Here is a 16,500-nt window from a genome sequence, read left to right as displayed (position 1 = left end):
CTTTCAAAAGAATGGGTGAATTTGTGCACCTAGTTAGAAGATGCCAAGTGATGTGTTTCTTTTTTCAGCTTACTAATAAAATTGGTGGTATCAAAGGATTTTATTGTTAGAAGAGGTAAAATTAAAAGCTTAGTGATACAATGGAAAACTTACATTCAAAGAGAAAGATATGCATAAAGGAGAAAGGAGAATGGGGGTAAGGCAGAGGCATTTTAAGATCCAACAAGTGTGAGAATCCTCCAGCCTGTTAAGCCTCAGGTCTGTCTGAAAGGGCCCAGAGCTGAAAGAAACTAATTTTGAATGTGACTGTCCAGGGTGTGTTCTGCCAGGTGTCTCTTTAAATCTATGGGCTGGATTTTTCAGTCGGCGTTCAGGGGCAGGCCCGACAAGCCGATGCGTCAAATGACGCACAATGAATAAGTCATGCGTCCTGACGTCATCGCGCACTCCAATGATATTTCGTTCGGTGGGCATGCACTGGAGTCGGCTGCACGCCCGCCAATATGTAAAAGGCTGATTAAGGCCATTAAGAAAGTAATTCATGTAATTGTTAATGCTGCCCATCCAACCTTAAAGTTGATGGGCAGGCGAAGATGCCAAGGGCCTTCGCATTTTTTAGGAAACCTCATCCACGAGCGGAATGAGGTTTCCTAAAGCTTTTATTAAATAAAAAACTTTTCCTAAATATAAAAACATGTCCCATTTCATGTGACACATGAGGGGACATGTTTAAACACATTTTTAAACCATTTATTTAATTATTTCAATATTGATTCAATCTCCCTGAGGCAGCTTTGTGCCTTGGAGAGATTGAAGCGCTCTTTCGCACGCATGCACGAAAGAGTGCTGGCCACAACTCTCCCTCCTCCCCCTGCCTGCACAAGTAGCACTGAGTGCTACGGCTTGTGTCTTATGCTGGGTGGGCCTTAATTGGCCCACCCACGTAAAATGGTGGCACAGAGCTGATCACGGGTAGAGATTGGCTCCATGACCACCCTCGTTTGCTCCCGCCGAGCCTGTCTGCCGCCTGAAAAATTCAGGCCTATAAGATTTCTGCTGCCTCAACGGGAGTGTAACTGAGAGTCAGATTAATTAGGGGATTTTTGTAATTATTATAATAGTAATTTTGTAGACATATGTATGTGCTTACAATTTTTCTTGATTAATAAATGTTTAATTTAGTTTTATAAAAACCTCTTGAGACTCAGTGGTCTTATTACTACTGACTTCAAAGCTTACATCTCGAAACATAGAAATTGCAAAAATGGGTTCTGACAGTTGTTTCAAGCTTCCCTCTGGGATTTGAACAACTCAGCCTTTAGCATCTGCTGTGTCATAATATAGGGTGTCTTGAGTTTTTGATTCCAATTCCCAAAGGTTCTGATTGTTTGGATATGACAGTTTTTTAAACCAGAAGAATTGAATGCTTGGGACGGGTTAAAGTGATAGGTATAAGTTTTGCATTTGAAGAAATGTTCTTTTAAATAAATGCTGTTTAATTAATTTATGAATATGTAAACATTTCTGTGGGTACCTGTATTTACTCAGAAGAGGAAAATTACTATCGTTTATACAGCTTACTCAACTAGACCCAGAAATACTATTTTCAAAGCCACTATGGAAACAACAAAAACAAGGGCTCAAGCAAAATTTATCAGAGTCAGAAATATGTAGAAATTTAACACATTCAGTCATTCAAAGCAGTTGAACAGTTGGTAATTATAATGAGGTGACAGTATTGCAGTCAATTTTGGGTACCACACTGTAGGGAGGTTGTCACAGCCTTGGTGTGGGTGCAGAGGAGACTTACTAGAATGGTACGAGGGATGAGAGACTTCAGTTATATGAGGAGATTAGAAAAGGTGGGATTATTCTTCTTAAAGCAGAAAAGGTTATGGGGAGATTTGAGATAAGTGTTCAAAATCATGAAGGGTTTTGATACAGTAAATAAGGAGAAACTCTTTCCAATGGCAGGAGGATTGGAGCTCAGTGCTAGCTGACACTGATTTAACGGAATTATCAAATAATAGGTGACATGAGGAAGAAAATGTTTACGCAGTGTGTTGTTATGATCTGTAATACATTCCCTGAAAGGGTGGTGAAAGCAAATTAATTTGCAACTTTCAAATGGGAACTGGATAATTCTTGGAGGACCAACATCGACAAGCTTTGAGAAAAGCAAGGGAGTGGGACCAAATGAATCACTCTTTCAAAGAACTGGCACAGGCACAGAGACCCAAAGGACCATCTTCTGTGCCATATGATTCAAAGGCATATGAGGGGGAAAGAAGGATCTATGGTATAAAAGTAAGTTATGCAAAGCCCCAGGATAAAAAGGAAACCTTTAAAGTTAGAAGCAAATGTTGATGATCTACTGTACTGCTTCTCCCATTCTAGTGTTGGAAAATACCGTGCTGTGTTAAAGGGTTCCATTTTATCCTCAGATCCAAGTGGTGTCAGGTTGGGGATGGTGCTTTGCTCTCCCCAACCTCACAACAATGAAATCAGAAAGTTAGGAAAGAGGGTAGGAGACTTTTCATTACATAGAGAGCCATTAAAACATGGCGTGTTTGACCTAAAATGGTACAGTACTAGAAACAGAATTCATAACTTTTTCACAGGAATGCAAATAATCATTTGAAAAAAAGGAGGGAAATGGGACTTTAGAGCTAGCTCGTTCAGAGAGCTGGCATGGGTGGAATGGACTGAATGGTCTCCTCTACGCTCTAGAACTCTTCTGTTTTTATGAAAATGTGGCACTCTACACACATCTACAGAAACAGGAAGTGCTGGAAAAACTTAGCTAGTCTGGCAGCATCTGTGGAGGGAGAAACAGGGTTAATGTTTTGAGTCCAATATGACTCTTCTTCAAAAAAATAGAGCTAGCCCATTAAGTGCAGAAAGATAGCACTCTTTTTGCTTGCTTTTTTGTAGCCCATCCTCTATGCAGAGGTTTGTTATTGCTTCACTCTTTTGCTTGTTCTTACCTCCAGTGCACTTAACATTAGGTAGTTGTGTGGTTACTAGAAAGCTGGTCTCATTGGGTTCAACTTCATAGTTGAAGTACAGGAGCAGGGGAATGCTTTGCTCAGGCTCCAGATGAATCAGCAGGGTGCCGCTGTCTGAGGTTACATTCACTTGAATGGTGGTAAGATTGGTTACCAGCTTGAATTCAGTCCAATTCTCATGCATCACATTAGATCTAGGAAGTATTATCTGTGATAGAAACAAGCTATTTTACCATTCAAAAGTTATGGAAATGTGGTCCCAAGACTCCCAAGATTTAGCAGTAAACCTCATTCTCAATTTATTTTAGTTTTCTGGTAGAGTTTGATACAGTGCTGTCAAATTCTTCTTTTCAAACTTGTCCCCATGTGTTTCTTCGGAGACACACATGCTCTGCCATAACCTGTTTTAAGGAACTTGAAAATCACTCAATGATGAACTAATTGACGTTCAAAACCTAAACTAAATTTTTTTAAACAATAATTTTAAAATATACTTTATTGGAACCAATCCCATTCCAATATTACCAAAATTCCCCTTATGGAATTAGAATTATATATACAAGTAGCTAAAGGTAGCTTAGAATTGCGCTGAGAGACACGCCACAGTAATCTATGTGATTATATATGATTTTTGCTGAGATAATTTTTTTCTGTATTTGATATTCGTTTCTGGGGTGTAAGCATCATTAACAAGGCCAGCATTTATTGCCCATTCCTAATTGCCCTTAAGAAGGTGGTGGTGAGCTGCCACCTTGAGCCGCTGCAGTCCGTGTGGTGTAGGTACACCCACAGTGCTGTTAGGAAGGGGGTTTCAGGATATTGACCCAGTGACAATGAAGCAATATAGCTCTAAGTCAGGGTGGTGAATGCTTCGATGCACTTGGTGGACTTGTTCATCTATGTGGTAGAGGCTGAAGATTTGGAAGGTGCTGTCAAAGGAGGCTTGGTAAATTGCTGCAGTGCATCTTGTAAATGGTATACACTGCTGCTGCTGTGCAATAGTGTTGGAGGGTGTGATTGTCCAAAGTGGTGGATGGGGTGCCAATCAAGCGGGCTGCTTTGACCTGGATGGTGCCAAACTTCTTGAGTATTGTTGGAGATGCACTCATCCAGGCATGTGGAGAGTATTCCATCATGCTCCTGACTTGTGCTTTGTAGAGCACGGGCTGGCTTTGCGGAGTCAGGAAGTGAGTTATTCGCTGCAGAATTCCAAGATTCTGACCTGGACTTGTAGCCACAGCATTTATATTGCTGGTCCGGTTAAGTTTCTGGTTAATCGTAACGCCCGGGATGTTGATGGTGGGGATTCAGTGATAGCAACTGATTAAATAATCAGTTTTTAATGACAGTTAAGGGGAGATGTTTGGACTTGTCTCTGTTGGAGATGGTAACTGCTTTGCATCCGTGTAGTGTGAATGTTACTTGCCACTTATCAGCCCAAGCCTGAATGTTGTGCAGGTCTTGTTGCATGTGTGCACGGACTGCTTCAGTATCTGGGGAGTTGTGAATGGTATTAAATGCTGTACAATCACCAGCAAGCATTCCCATTTTTGTCCTTATGTTGGAGGGAAGGTTATTGATGAAACAGCTGAATATGGTTGACACTAGAACAATATCCTGAGGAACTCCTGCAGTGACGTCCTGGGACTGAGGTGATTGACCTGCAACAACCACAACCATCTTCCTTTGTGCTGGATATGACTTTAACCGGTGTAAACTTTCCCCTCTGATTCCCATTGACTTCAATTTTGCTAGGGCCCCTTGGTGCATTATGATCGCATGCTGCCTTGATGTCAAGGGCAGTCACTCTCAACTCACTTCTGGAATTCAGCTCTTTTTTTAATGTTTGGACCATGGCTGTAATGAGATCTAGAGCAAAGTGGCCCTGGCAGAACCCAAACAGAGCATCGATGAATGGGTTGTTGCTGGGAAAGCGCTGGAATAGACTGATGGAATGGTAATTCCCAGATTGGATTTGTCCTGCTTCATGTGGATGGGACATCTTCTGCATTATTGGGTAGCTGCCAGTGTTGCAGCTGTACTGGAACAACTTGGCTAAAAGTGCAGCTAGCCCTGGAGCTCCAGACTTCAGTGCTACAGGTGGGATATTGTCAGGACCCACAGCTTTTGTTTTACAATTTTCAGAAAAACTAGAAGGGCCCCAACTATACATTGGGGAGAATTTTCTGGCTGGGCGGGAGCGGGCACAGGTGGGCGTGCAGCCAATCGCCACCCGCGATCAGCTGCGTGCCGCCATCTTACGTTAATTGGCCCACCCAGAAGCGATGAATGCTCCCTGTGTGGGCGGGGGGCGGAGGGAGAGCCTGTGCTCTTTCCCACGCAGAAATCTCCCTGAGGCATGGAGCTACCTCAGGGAAATTATTTTCATTATGAAAACTTCAAGAATAGAAAAAATTATTCAGACATGTCCCCTCATGTGACAGTGTCACATGAGCTGGAACATGTCAATGAATTTTAATTAAAAATTTTATTTGATTTATAAAGCCTTTATGAAACCTCATCTCGCCTGTGGATGAGATTTCATGATAAATGCGAAGGCCGCCTGGGCTCTTTGCCTGCCCGCCAACCTTAAGGTTAGATGGCCAGCTCTGTTAATTCTTTTAATTGGTTGTTAAATGGCCTTAATAGGCCTTTGACAGTTCGGTGGGTGCACAGCCGACTCTGGTGCGCGCCCGCCGAACTGAAGATTGGAATGACGTGCGGTGACATCAGGACGCACGCCCGACGTCACCGCGCATCATTTTAGTTGTCAGCGAGCGGGCCCTGCCCCCGCATGCTGACCAGAAGATTCAGGCTTTTAGCTTGGAAATTCTCATTGGTGATGCTATTCAACTATTAAAAGTGGAAGTGGGCAGGTTGGAGGTGGGTTAGAGATTTGATTTTTTTTTCTTCCTGCCTCTCCCCAATGCACTCAGCCTTCAGTGTTGAAATCCACACCCCCCCCCACCCCCCCCACCCCCAACCCCCCCGAAGTATCAAGGTTCTTTCTATTTTTGATGTAGAAAAGGGGACATAATTTGCAGATTTACCTCTATGTCCTCTGTCAGATTCTGGACAGAATGAATTGTGCCATTTACTGATGTCAGTGTCAGACCACTCACAGCTCCTGAGATTTCATTCTTCCCTGTCCACATGAAAGGATTTACTGAAAAACTCACCACCTGAACAAAGATAAAGCTTTAGTCGTAATTGCTGAATTTCAATGATGATCAAAGACATTCGTTTGTAATTTTCAGTGAAAAACAGAGAATCATTGCAAAATGCCATCCCTAACACAGCAGTACAAATCCTGGAATTCATATAGTAAAAATGGAGGAGGTGACCTTCATCTCAGGCAGTAACATTGTGAATCAGCTGCGTGTTTTACACTCCGTCCACTTTTATTTTCCATTGAGTTTGACATGGTCCAACTAATATTAATGAGGTAACGAAGACCATTCGGCACATTTTTAATGAATGTATTACAAATGGTGAAACCAGAGTTCCTTCCAGGACATGTAAAACCGATTCTAATTACAGTTGTAAACTGATTACAAATCTAATCAAATCTGTTATTTAGAGGGGAAGGTACCTTTGTTCAAATTATTTCCATAGATTCCAGTCCTTGCACTAAGTGGGAAGGAATTAAGGCCTGAAAGTTCCTGGGGCCTCTTGCGACATTAACATGGTGAAATAAAATCCCCGCCTACTCATGCTCGAGGCTGCAAGCCATTCTAAGATTGAACAGAGTCCAGAGATCTGAGGGGGCTGAAGAATTTTTTGTTTTTCTAAATTCCTCTTTTCCTCTGGAGCCACTTCAATTAGTGAATCTAATTGATTTCTCCGGGCTTATTGCTTTATCCCAGTGAGGCTTTGGGGCCTTTACCGGCACAAGTTCCACCCCAGCGATTGAAGGGTGCAGGGAGAGGATTTTCCCAAAGAAGCCTGGAAACATCCCCAGGATGCCCCCTTTCCATTGTGGGGAACAGGTTTAAGATACACCAATAGTTCCTTGACTGGGATTTAAAGGCGTGGTCTAAAGGGGGAATAATCCTGGCAGAACCAGGATCCAATCTATGTCCCTAAATGATACACCTTTCTCTAGGAATATTCTCTGGAAATATTAGGTTTAAGTTTCTCACTGACTCAGGGACTTTTCATGCTGATCAGGAAGGAGACATCTATTACCAAACCTAAAACAGACACTGGCCGGGATTTTCCAGCCCCGTCGCAGGCGAGGCAGTGCCCCAGCCAGAAGTCCATTGGTTTGCGGTGGGACCGGAAGATTGTGACGGTGGGCGGGAGCGGAAAGTCCCGCCCATTATGTTCAGATTTTAATTTTCTTCAATAAAGTGGGGCAGTGATTTGAAAAGTTATTCCCTTAGTCATTTGTTTCTACTCTTATAAAAAAAAATACAGACTTGTGTTGAAACTAAAGACTTCTTTCTGTAGTTGATTAAAGATTGCAACTTCCATATTAATATAAAATGGTATTCATTGAGCATAATATATAGGTGGTGATATAACACAAGAGGCTACAGAGTGCATTGAAACCACAAGGTATAGGGCCCCTCCAAGTGACTGCCTCACACCAGCTTGAGTTCACACAGAAGGCAGTATAACTCCAGTCCTGATGCCGTTCATTTTGCTGATTATCTTAATAAAGTCTTAAAATGTACTAGGTCAGGCACATAACGGAGTGCGAATTATTGAGCAAATTGAAAGACCCAGCTGATACATATTCTCCAAATTGGCACTAGTTGTGTCCAATTCTCATCAATTCCACCTCGTTCAGGACACTACTTTTACAAAGGGTAATTGTTTCTTTATATTCCAATAACAATGCAATGACTAGAAGGTACTTTGCAAATTGTATTGTGCTACAAAGGTGGACTAAATGCAGGAATTCAAGATAGGTTGTCAAATATAGATGGTAAATTCATATGATAAGCTAAACATAAAGCAAATGAGTTGACATTATTCTGTCTTCCTCCTGTATTATCTGAAGCTGCTGATTTTTAAAAAGAAAATCATTGTGTTCAGAATATAACAAAAGGCCGCCCAAGATTTGAGGTACTGCACAGGAGGTTCAACAGGAAACCCTGAAGAATAGTTTCACTCTACTGCTGAATAATGTACTCAGTTTAAAGGTTATGTGAATACAGAAACTATGGGGATGATTTTTTTCCCTGTTTTCAGGTGTGACCAGTACCATTTTGTTTAAAGCAGGCAAAGTTTGAAGGAGAATAAAGCCACAAGATTCCATGGTTTTAAACAAACAAAATAAACTTTACAAATTCATAGAAGTAAAACAATTTACAATATCTATCTTATGCTCTAATGTTCAGAATTAACATGAAGTAAACATGAGTTAACAGGCAAACTGTGCATACTGCATATTAAATGGCAGGTGTGACCAAGACAGATCCCATGAATTTAAGAGCAGCCCACACAGATGTCAGTGGCCACTGTGAATCACAAAATCTTAGTAGAACTCTGTCTCCCTCAGGAGGGATTTAAAATCTTTACTTTCAAAGATCTAGCTTCTGAATTTCGTCAAAAGCCACCCCAACTTGAACTACCTCAACAATAGCTCATCTTCTGATGGCTCAACCTTTTCTCCTGAGACTCTGTTCACAATACTGCACTCCCATCTCCTAATTACTGGCACAATTCCAACTCTTTCAGACTGCTAGCTTCACTCAGCTGGCATTGCTCCTGGGTTTCTCAGAATTCCTCTCCCCTGACTGCATTGAGCTATAAATGGCTCATAGGGCTTCTTGGAGCTCAAGGAAGGAACTAGCAACCTTCCGCCACCCTCTCATCTCCACAGGGCCTTTCCTGAGCCGTAACTGCCTGAAGCCTGCTAACAGCTCCCAGGGCTTCTTTGTCAGCCGCAAATCACATGAGGTCCAAACTGCAACCGACACAGCTGCACCAAATGGCTCCAAGTGCTTTTCTGAGTCTTAACTGCCTGGAGCCTGTTAACAGCAGCCCCTTTTCAGTATGGAGACTCTTCTCTTGCTACAGAGCACTCAGATAAATTGAAACCAGAGAGCATTCTTAAGCTCCACCCATCTCCATGACGATGTAGCCTTTCAGAGTTCACTGAATGCTTTTATATTAATTTAACTCCCAAAACTGGACTGCACTTCTTTGCAGGCAATGTAGACATTATGTCTCCAGCTTTCTCGCTAAGTAAGCCCACTTGCTGTTTCAGGATTTTTACCTTTCTAGCTTTTAACCACTTAAGTCAACACAGCCCCAGCCTTTTAAGTCTAATTGATGTCAAGCTGTTTCAATTGCATTTATCCTATTTTCTACAGTTAAACTTAAATTTACCTCTAAAATATTAATATGAACTATGAACTAGATATTGGGGTGGTCACATGGGCATACCAGATGACCTGCTGTTTCACTTGGGAGCCCACTTATAATATGCAAATTGGAAGTTCTACACAAGTTTTAGGATCCTGATGCACTCTTCACGTTCACCACTGGCACTAGGTGTTGAACAGCCTACCCAGTAATCATGAAAGGTCCACTGCAGACCACACTCAAACCAGGTAAGCTGATGGGTTTTGTTTTACAGATTTATGGGGGCCAGGAAAGAGCACAGATGTCTTGTTTTCTGATGGAATTTACAAAGCAATTTGCTCAAAAATTACCTTTCATCTTCTGAGCTCCCATGTGCTCACCCAGTGCATTTATTTAACTGACTTTAAAATAAATTGAAATTTCATCCTTTTCCATTCAAGCAGGCACATAAGAGTTATATAAACGATACAATTTCATTTATGGTGCATTGTACCCACCCGCACATCAACTGTGTCCATGTCATCTTGAACATGCAGAGATGGGAATGCTGGAAGGGTGAAGCTTGTCACAGTGGAATCAGCCAGAATGATGGAATTTCCTTCTGTGCTGTCTGCTGCTACCCTTCAAACACAATCAACAGCAATTCACTTTATGTCAGGCTTTATTTGATAAAAGTTCCCCGAGTTTTCAAGGCAAAAAGGGAAATTCAAAATATTCATCAGTCAAACATGGATAATTTCTAGGTTTTGAAAAATAATGTTTTCCTTTTTATTCTTCCATAATCAGCATTAAGTGTAAATTTGATCATAGTTTGTGCTCTTTTCATATGTTGGATTGCCAAAGTTCCATCAAGATTGGCTTCACCTTAGTAGAAATTCTTTTATGTATAATTCAGTCTTAGCAGGTAGTGAGAATCATGCCATTATAGAGACACCTGTTATACCTCCCGCCTGATATTCAGTTCCACTGATGTCAGTTGAATTGGACGTTAAGTTGCGGAGGCGGGTGGGTGGTGTAACAGGCAGCTGACATTATAGTTCCTATTTCCTGCTACTATCCAGATGAATTTCTATCCTGTTATATTATTAATTTACACATTACACATTAAATCCACCTTGTTAAATGTTTGTTAGACAGGTGCATTAACCCTCCAGTAATATTTCTGCACCAGATTTAAACAGAATTCTCTTTTGTTGTTTTAAATTTCATAGAGATATATTAAAAGTTCTCTGTGCTTTTATCTGGTTTGATATCTCGCTGGCCCCAATTTATATGAAGAAGTAACTTTAGGTTCCTTTAAAGCCTAATTTGCAGCTTGCAACAAATTTTAACCAAGTTTGTAAAATCTATAAAAATCTACATGTTACATGTGTGCCACAGGTGATGATACTTGGAAAATATCATGGAAACGTTACCTTCAAACCAAAATAGTCGGGTAGGATTTTGCTTTGGGTGCAAATTGGGAAATTGCACCCAAAATGCATTCAAACTTGTGCTGCTTAGGGTTGCAGTTTGAGTTTCTGACAAAAATTAATTTAAGTATTCACAAATGTAAAATCTTCCATGAACCACTGCAATTGGGCAGTGTAATAGAATATAATTGTCATTTTCTTTTTCTTCCCATTAAAAAGTTTTCCTTGATGTATTTAAGAGTGATAACTGGTGCAGTTTTATTAACACAGCTAAAAATGGGTTGATCAGCAAAAATCAACATTTTTAATAAGTATCCAGTCCTCCACCTCTGAATGCCTAATTCAAAATCATTGAAAATAACTTTAAAAAGCTATAATGAACACTTGTTAGTTTCATTGGTGTACATCTGCCAGTTTTGTGGTAAACTAAATATTTTTTGATCTGAAAAATACTTTTGAAATGCACCTATTGGTGCCTGTACGCCTAAAAAAAATATACACAATTCGAAGAGCCTTATTGAATCAGTGCGATTAGCACCATCTTGCAATTTCAGCCAAGGTATGGCCAGCTTTGTGGGCAGGTCTGAATCTGGTAAATTGAATCTTAAACCAATGTAAAAGATTACATCTAACACCAAGTGTCAGTTGTTTTGAAGATAACTCGCTGATTTTTAAGATTCCCTGATTGGGCTGTTTTGGCCAATCCAGCAAGGTTTGCACAGATATTACTAAGATAAACAAGCACAAAGTGGTTGAACTACAATACAGTGTGAAATCGTTTTATTTTGCACCAATGCTACAGTTGAAGAGAAAATCCAAAGTTGCTCCAGAATGAAGCTGGCTGAGACACCCTGACTGAGGCGATTCCCTGACTGAGGAGACACCCTGGATCTGAGACTCATTGACTGAGGAGACACCCTGGATCTGAGACTCATTGACTGAGGAGACACCCTGGATCTGAGACTCATTGACTGAGGAGACACCCTGGATCTGAGACTCATTGACTGAGGAGATGCCCTAGATCTGAGACTCATTGACGGAGGAGATGCCCTGGATATGAGACTCACTGACTGAGGAGACATCCTGGATCTGAGACTCATTGACTGAGGAGGCACCCTGGATCTGTGACGCATTGATGGAGGAGATGCCCTGGATATGAGACTCACTGACTGAGGAGACATCCTGGATTTGAGACTCACTGACTGAGGAGACACCCTGGATCTGCGACGCATTGACTGAGGAGACACCCTGGATCTGAGACTCCCTGACTGAGGAGACACCCTGGATCTGAGACTCCCTGACTGAGGAGACACCCTGGATCTGATACGCATTGACAGAAACTGATAAGCAGGGTAGGCATGGGGCCCAGTGTCCATGCAATTGGAAGCAGCAGCAGGAGTAGCAAGGTGGTGAGTGGATGTAGCATGAGAGAGGAGCAGAGTGAAACTTGGGGATCTTACTGTGGGTAAGTAGTGAAAGAGTGTTTCCACTGATGGGTGAATAGGGAACAAAGGAACAGAAATGAAGGATTCTCGCTGGAAGAAACAAGGTTGCAGGGAGGAGGGACTGCGGTTGAATTAGCGACATTAAACCATGGGATTCTTCATCAGGTGACTATATTGAGGTAATGATTAAAGGAATGGAATAAATATTTGATCATGTGATTAGGCATCACGTGATCAGAGTGTCACATGGCAGATTGACACATGATCAGACCCCCAGGAATGTCTCAAACCAGTTTTGGTGATTCTAATTGGGAGGCTAGAGGCCAACCTGAAGTTGGGCCTTGGGCCTTATTAGCATAATTTGGGCGAGCTACTGGCACCTCTTGCACCTCCACAGCTACCTCAACCTTAAAAAATAAATGCTGAGAGGGGATGCTGGAATGGAAAGGGGGCACTATGGTCAGTATCACAGGAATCAGTGCAATACTCCATCCCCGGCTTCATGGGGATGGATTTTGAAAATTTAAAGAAAGAAGACCCGGCCTTTGTTGGTACTATCCAATTTTTTTGGGGGAGTGGGGGTGCAAAGCAGACATTAGGTCCCTCATTTATATATGTAAATGTCTTAGTCCGTCACCAGAGAAATCTCACAAGTGGCCAGGTCAATATTAGATCAGACGTCTTTCAGGTACACTTTGGGAGGGGACATTGACCCTTATTCTACCTATGTTTTGCACTTGCAGAAAAGGTGCAATGAAATCCAATTTTTACCCCCTGTCTACCTGTTCAGTTGGATTTGAATGATGCCATGGTACCATGGCGAATTCTGACTGATGCCCAGTGTAACATTTATCCCTCAGTCGTAAAACAGATTGCCTGGTTATTCACCTCATTTCTCTTTGTGGAACTTCACTGTGTTCTAATTACCTTCTGTGTTTGTTTACCTAACAACAGTGAGCGGGCTTCAAAAGTAATGGATTGACTGTGAAGTGCTTTGGGACATCCTGAGGGTGTGTAAGGTGTTACATAAATACACACCCTTTCTTCTTAATGACTACACATATGGGCAGATTTCTCGACATAGATTTCTAAATTTAGTACTGCTTCTCACAGGCTAAAATTAGATTAATATTCAATTTATAAATAATAAAGTCCAGCAGGTGGTGCTGATTCAAACAGGATGAGGCATTTTTAAAATATAAACAATACTAGTACCGTATCCACGGAGCGCAGCGATCAAAAACACACTGTCATTTTCTTGCTAAATTCTAGTGAAATTTCTGTGAAAAATTAAGTTTCTTTTAAGTTTACACTTTATGTACTTGTACTTGTATTTGTATTTGAAGCCTCTTTGAAGAAACCTTGGCAGGAATAGCTTCAAACATAAATTGGCAGCTGTCACACTCTCAATTTTAATTGTTTTGCCAATAGAGGGAGCATTAACATTCAGAAAAGTAGAAACGGAAGCATTCTTTTTCTTGTTTCTGATTTAAAGACACAAAAGTAAACAAGTATCTGTGGGGAAACTCAAAAAGGGATTAATTATTAGGTGCTCTTCTCCATGGATCACTGATTGTACAAAACCCAAGCGCAGTTCAATACAATCCATATATAGTTTTGAACCAGCGCTTTTAAAGTTGTTTTTTTGCTCAACTGGGAGCCTTTCCCCATCGTCCTGACAAAACGGCTTGGTCCTGTTCCCGGCCTGAGTCAGTGTTGGATGGTAATGGTAGATGAGAATGATTTCTCTTGATGTACCCTCCAAATTTCTCTTACTGTGGGAGGTACCTTCTCTATAAGTGTTTTTTGCTGCCACTCATCTTTTGGGACACTAAGTGCTTTGGCAAGGTTAAAGAAAAACTAAGGATCCAAATCTGAGAATTTAATTACAAAAATACCTCCCGTGTCTAATTTTAAAAGCATTATTAAGCTTGTAAAGGTTTTTTTTAAAATTACCCTTAATGTCACCTATTAGCACATTTCTTAGCTAATATCATCACCATCAACACCTCTTTGCCCTTTTGTCTATGACATCTTTTGGTTATCTCCACCTATCACTGGCCCTCTATCCAGCTCTACTTGTCCTCAAAATATATCCAGCTCACCTTAAAACCAGCTTATATTTCACCTCTCTTCTATTTTTCGTTAGTTCTGTTGAAGAGTTATATAGACTTGAAACGTTAACTGTGTTCCTCTCCACAGATGCTGCCAGACCTGCTGAGTTTTTCCAGGTATTTTTATTTTTGTTTTTGTTTTTTTTTTAATGGCTGGCTTTTCAATCCATGAAGTTACCTTGACTTCATTTTCAAGGTGAGCTGGATATATTTTGAGGATATAGGCTCCTTAAACTTAACCTTTGGTTGTTTACAAGTGCACAATGTGATGACATAGATCTCATCAAAATGCATGACTGTGTCTCTTGTGCTTGTTATCATAATAACAAATTGGATGGACAATGCTGCTGGATATCCTGTCTTCTAAACTAGAAGGACTTGCGCCAAATGATTTTGCTCCAGTGAATATTTAGAGTCCCAAATGCAGCTCCTTAAAAGGGGGTACATAATGCAAAACATTTGCACAATTTTAAAGCAAGTTTGGAGTAGATTAGGAGTGCATATTTTGACGTATTGGGCACAAATTTGCACTCAGCAGAGAACATACACAGTTCACTGTTCATCTCTGTGGGCGTTTACACTGTTAAAACATTGCAACATCCTCTACAGCAGTTCTAGGATCTGAGTGAACCATAGGCAAGCAATAGTGTATCTTCTTAACCAATTGGATTGAAGAATCCTTACAGAGGGCAGAATCTTACCAAGCCAGTGGAGGTGGTTTTGGAGGCTGGGGCTTGGGGGAGCAGTGGGTAATTTTTGAAAATTGCCCATTGTGTAGGCTCTCCAACGCGTTCTTGCTTCTGTGCGATCTTGCTGGAGGTGGGCTGTCATGGGAACCAGCAACCCACTCCATGGAGGAGGGCAGCCAATTAGGACAATTAAGAGGCCATTTCCAGAATGTGCCGTCATCTTCCTGACGTTGATGGGCCCCCTGCTGAGGCTGGAGCCAGGCAGCTGCCTAGCGGTGATATCCCCGCGGTAGGCCAGGAGCCATCGGAATCCCTTTCAATACCGCTATCGCAGAGCCACTGCAGTGAGAAGGGCACAGCCATGGACACAAGCAATCCTGAATGTGGGCTCCCCCTCCACACTGACGACCCTAACAGCTGGGGGCATTCTTTATTTTTACATTTACAGCCCGCTTCAGAGAATGCCTCCAAGCTGAGGTCTGCTACCTGCCTCAGCAGTGTTCACCTCTCCTGATGGGGGCTGCTGGTCATCCAGTGTTGTGGGCCCTCTTATTGATCCTCCCACCTTGGGAACCCATTCACCATCCTTATTTGGATGCCAGCAAGGAGCTGGCCACCTCCTGAAAGTATCCAACTGTTGGCACAGCTCTGACCTATGCAGGCCACCCAATGGAGGGTCTCCCCCTCCACTCTAGCAGTTGTGGCCAGTATTTATTGCAGAAATATATAAGCTTTGAGAGCGCGCCTCCATCCAGGACAGGTGGCATTTATTATTTGATCCATGTATTAGCGGTTAAATAGAGGTAATCTCTGTGAGAGATGTATCCATGTATTTCTGTAAATGGAGATTCAAGCCCACAAACTCCAACCCAACACCCACTGTGGGAAGTGTTAAAGTCATAAGTAATTCCTGCGGCTAATTAGGTTTCTACTCATCAGTGTTTGTTTTTAGTTCTGATTGATTGGTCATCCTGGTATAAACAATAAACTAAACCTCGACTTTGAACTTTGCCTACCAGAACTTTGTTTGCCAGATAAGTAGTGCTTATCGCTACAGCAACTGTTTATTTACTCACATTCTCTATTAATGATCACTTACTACTTTTGCATTAAATTTAAAGCTGCTGTGTCTCATAGTTAATGCAAATTTATTACCTTCTGAACGACAACTTGTATTTATAAAATGCCTTGCTCATAGTAAAATGTTCAAGATGCTTCACAGGGGCATTTACAAACAAAATTTAACACCAAAATTCGGCTTTATATTTCCCCACTTCATTACTAGCATTCTGTGGCTGCAGTGCATCCAAGCCAGAGTGGTGTGTGATTGGAAGGGTACCTTAGGGCAATGTTGTTTTTCTTTTATAGTCGTTCATGGGATGTGAACATTGCTGGCTAGGCCAGAATTTATTGCCCACCCCCTAATTGCCCTTGAGAAGGTGAGCTGCCTTCTTGAACCAGCGCAGTCCATGTGGTGTAGGTACACCCTCAGTGCTGTTAGGGAGGGAGTTCCA

At 41.6% G+C, this 16,500-nt stretch overlaps 1 protein-coding gene across 1 annotated transcript in view; it reads right to left on the bottom strand.

Annotated features, from left to right (window-relative positions):
* The window catches only part of pkd1l2a (polycystic kidney disease 1 like 2a), a 127,476-nt gene that overhangs the window by 64,405 nt on the left and 46,571 nt on the right, over positions 1-16,500 (bottom strand). The window contains exons 19-21 of the mRNA XM_078543021.1: positions 9,824-9,947; positions 6,059-6,190; positions 2,988-3,216 (exon numbers count right to left, since the gene is read on the bottom strand). Coding sequence (XP_078399147.1) covers positions 2,988-3,216; positions 6,059-6,190; positions 9,824-9,947 — 485 coding nt within the window. The remainder of the gene's footprint in view (positions 1-2,987; positions 3,217-6,058; positions 6,191-9,823; positions 9,948-16,500) is intronic.

Source organism: Cetorhinus maximus, chromosome 6 (genome assembly GCF_964194155.1).
Source record: "Cetorhinus maximus chromosome 6, sCetMax3.hap1.1, whole genome shotgun sequence".
NCBI classification, from domain to species: domain Eukaryota; kingdom Metazoa; phylum Chordata; class Chondrichthyes; order Lamniformes; family Cetorhinidae; genus Cetorhinus; species Cetorhinus maximus.
The sequence above is the reverse complement of the archived record's forward strand: the minus strand, read 5'-3'. Positions and strand labels throughout refer to the sequence as shown.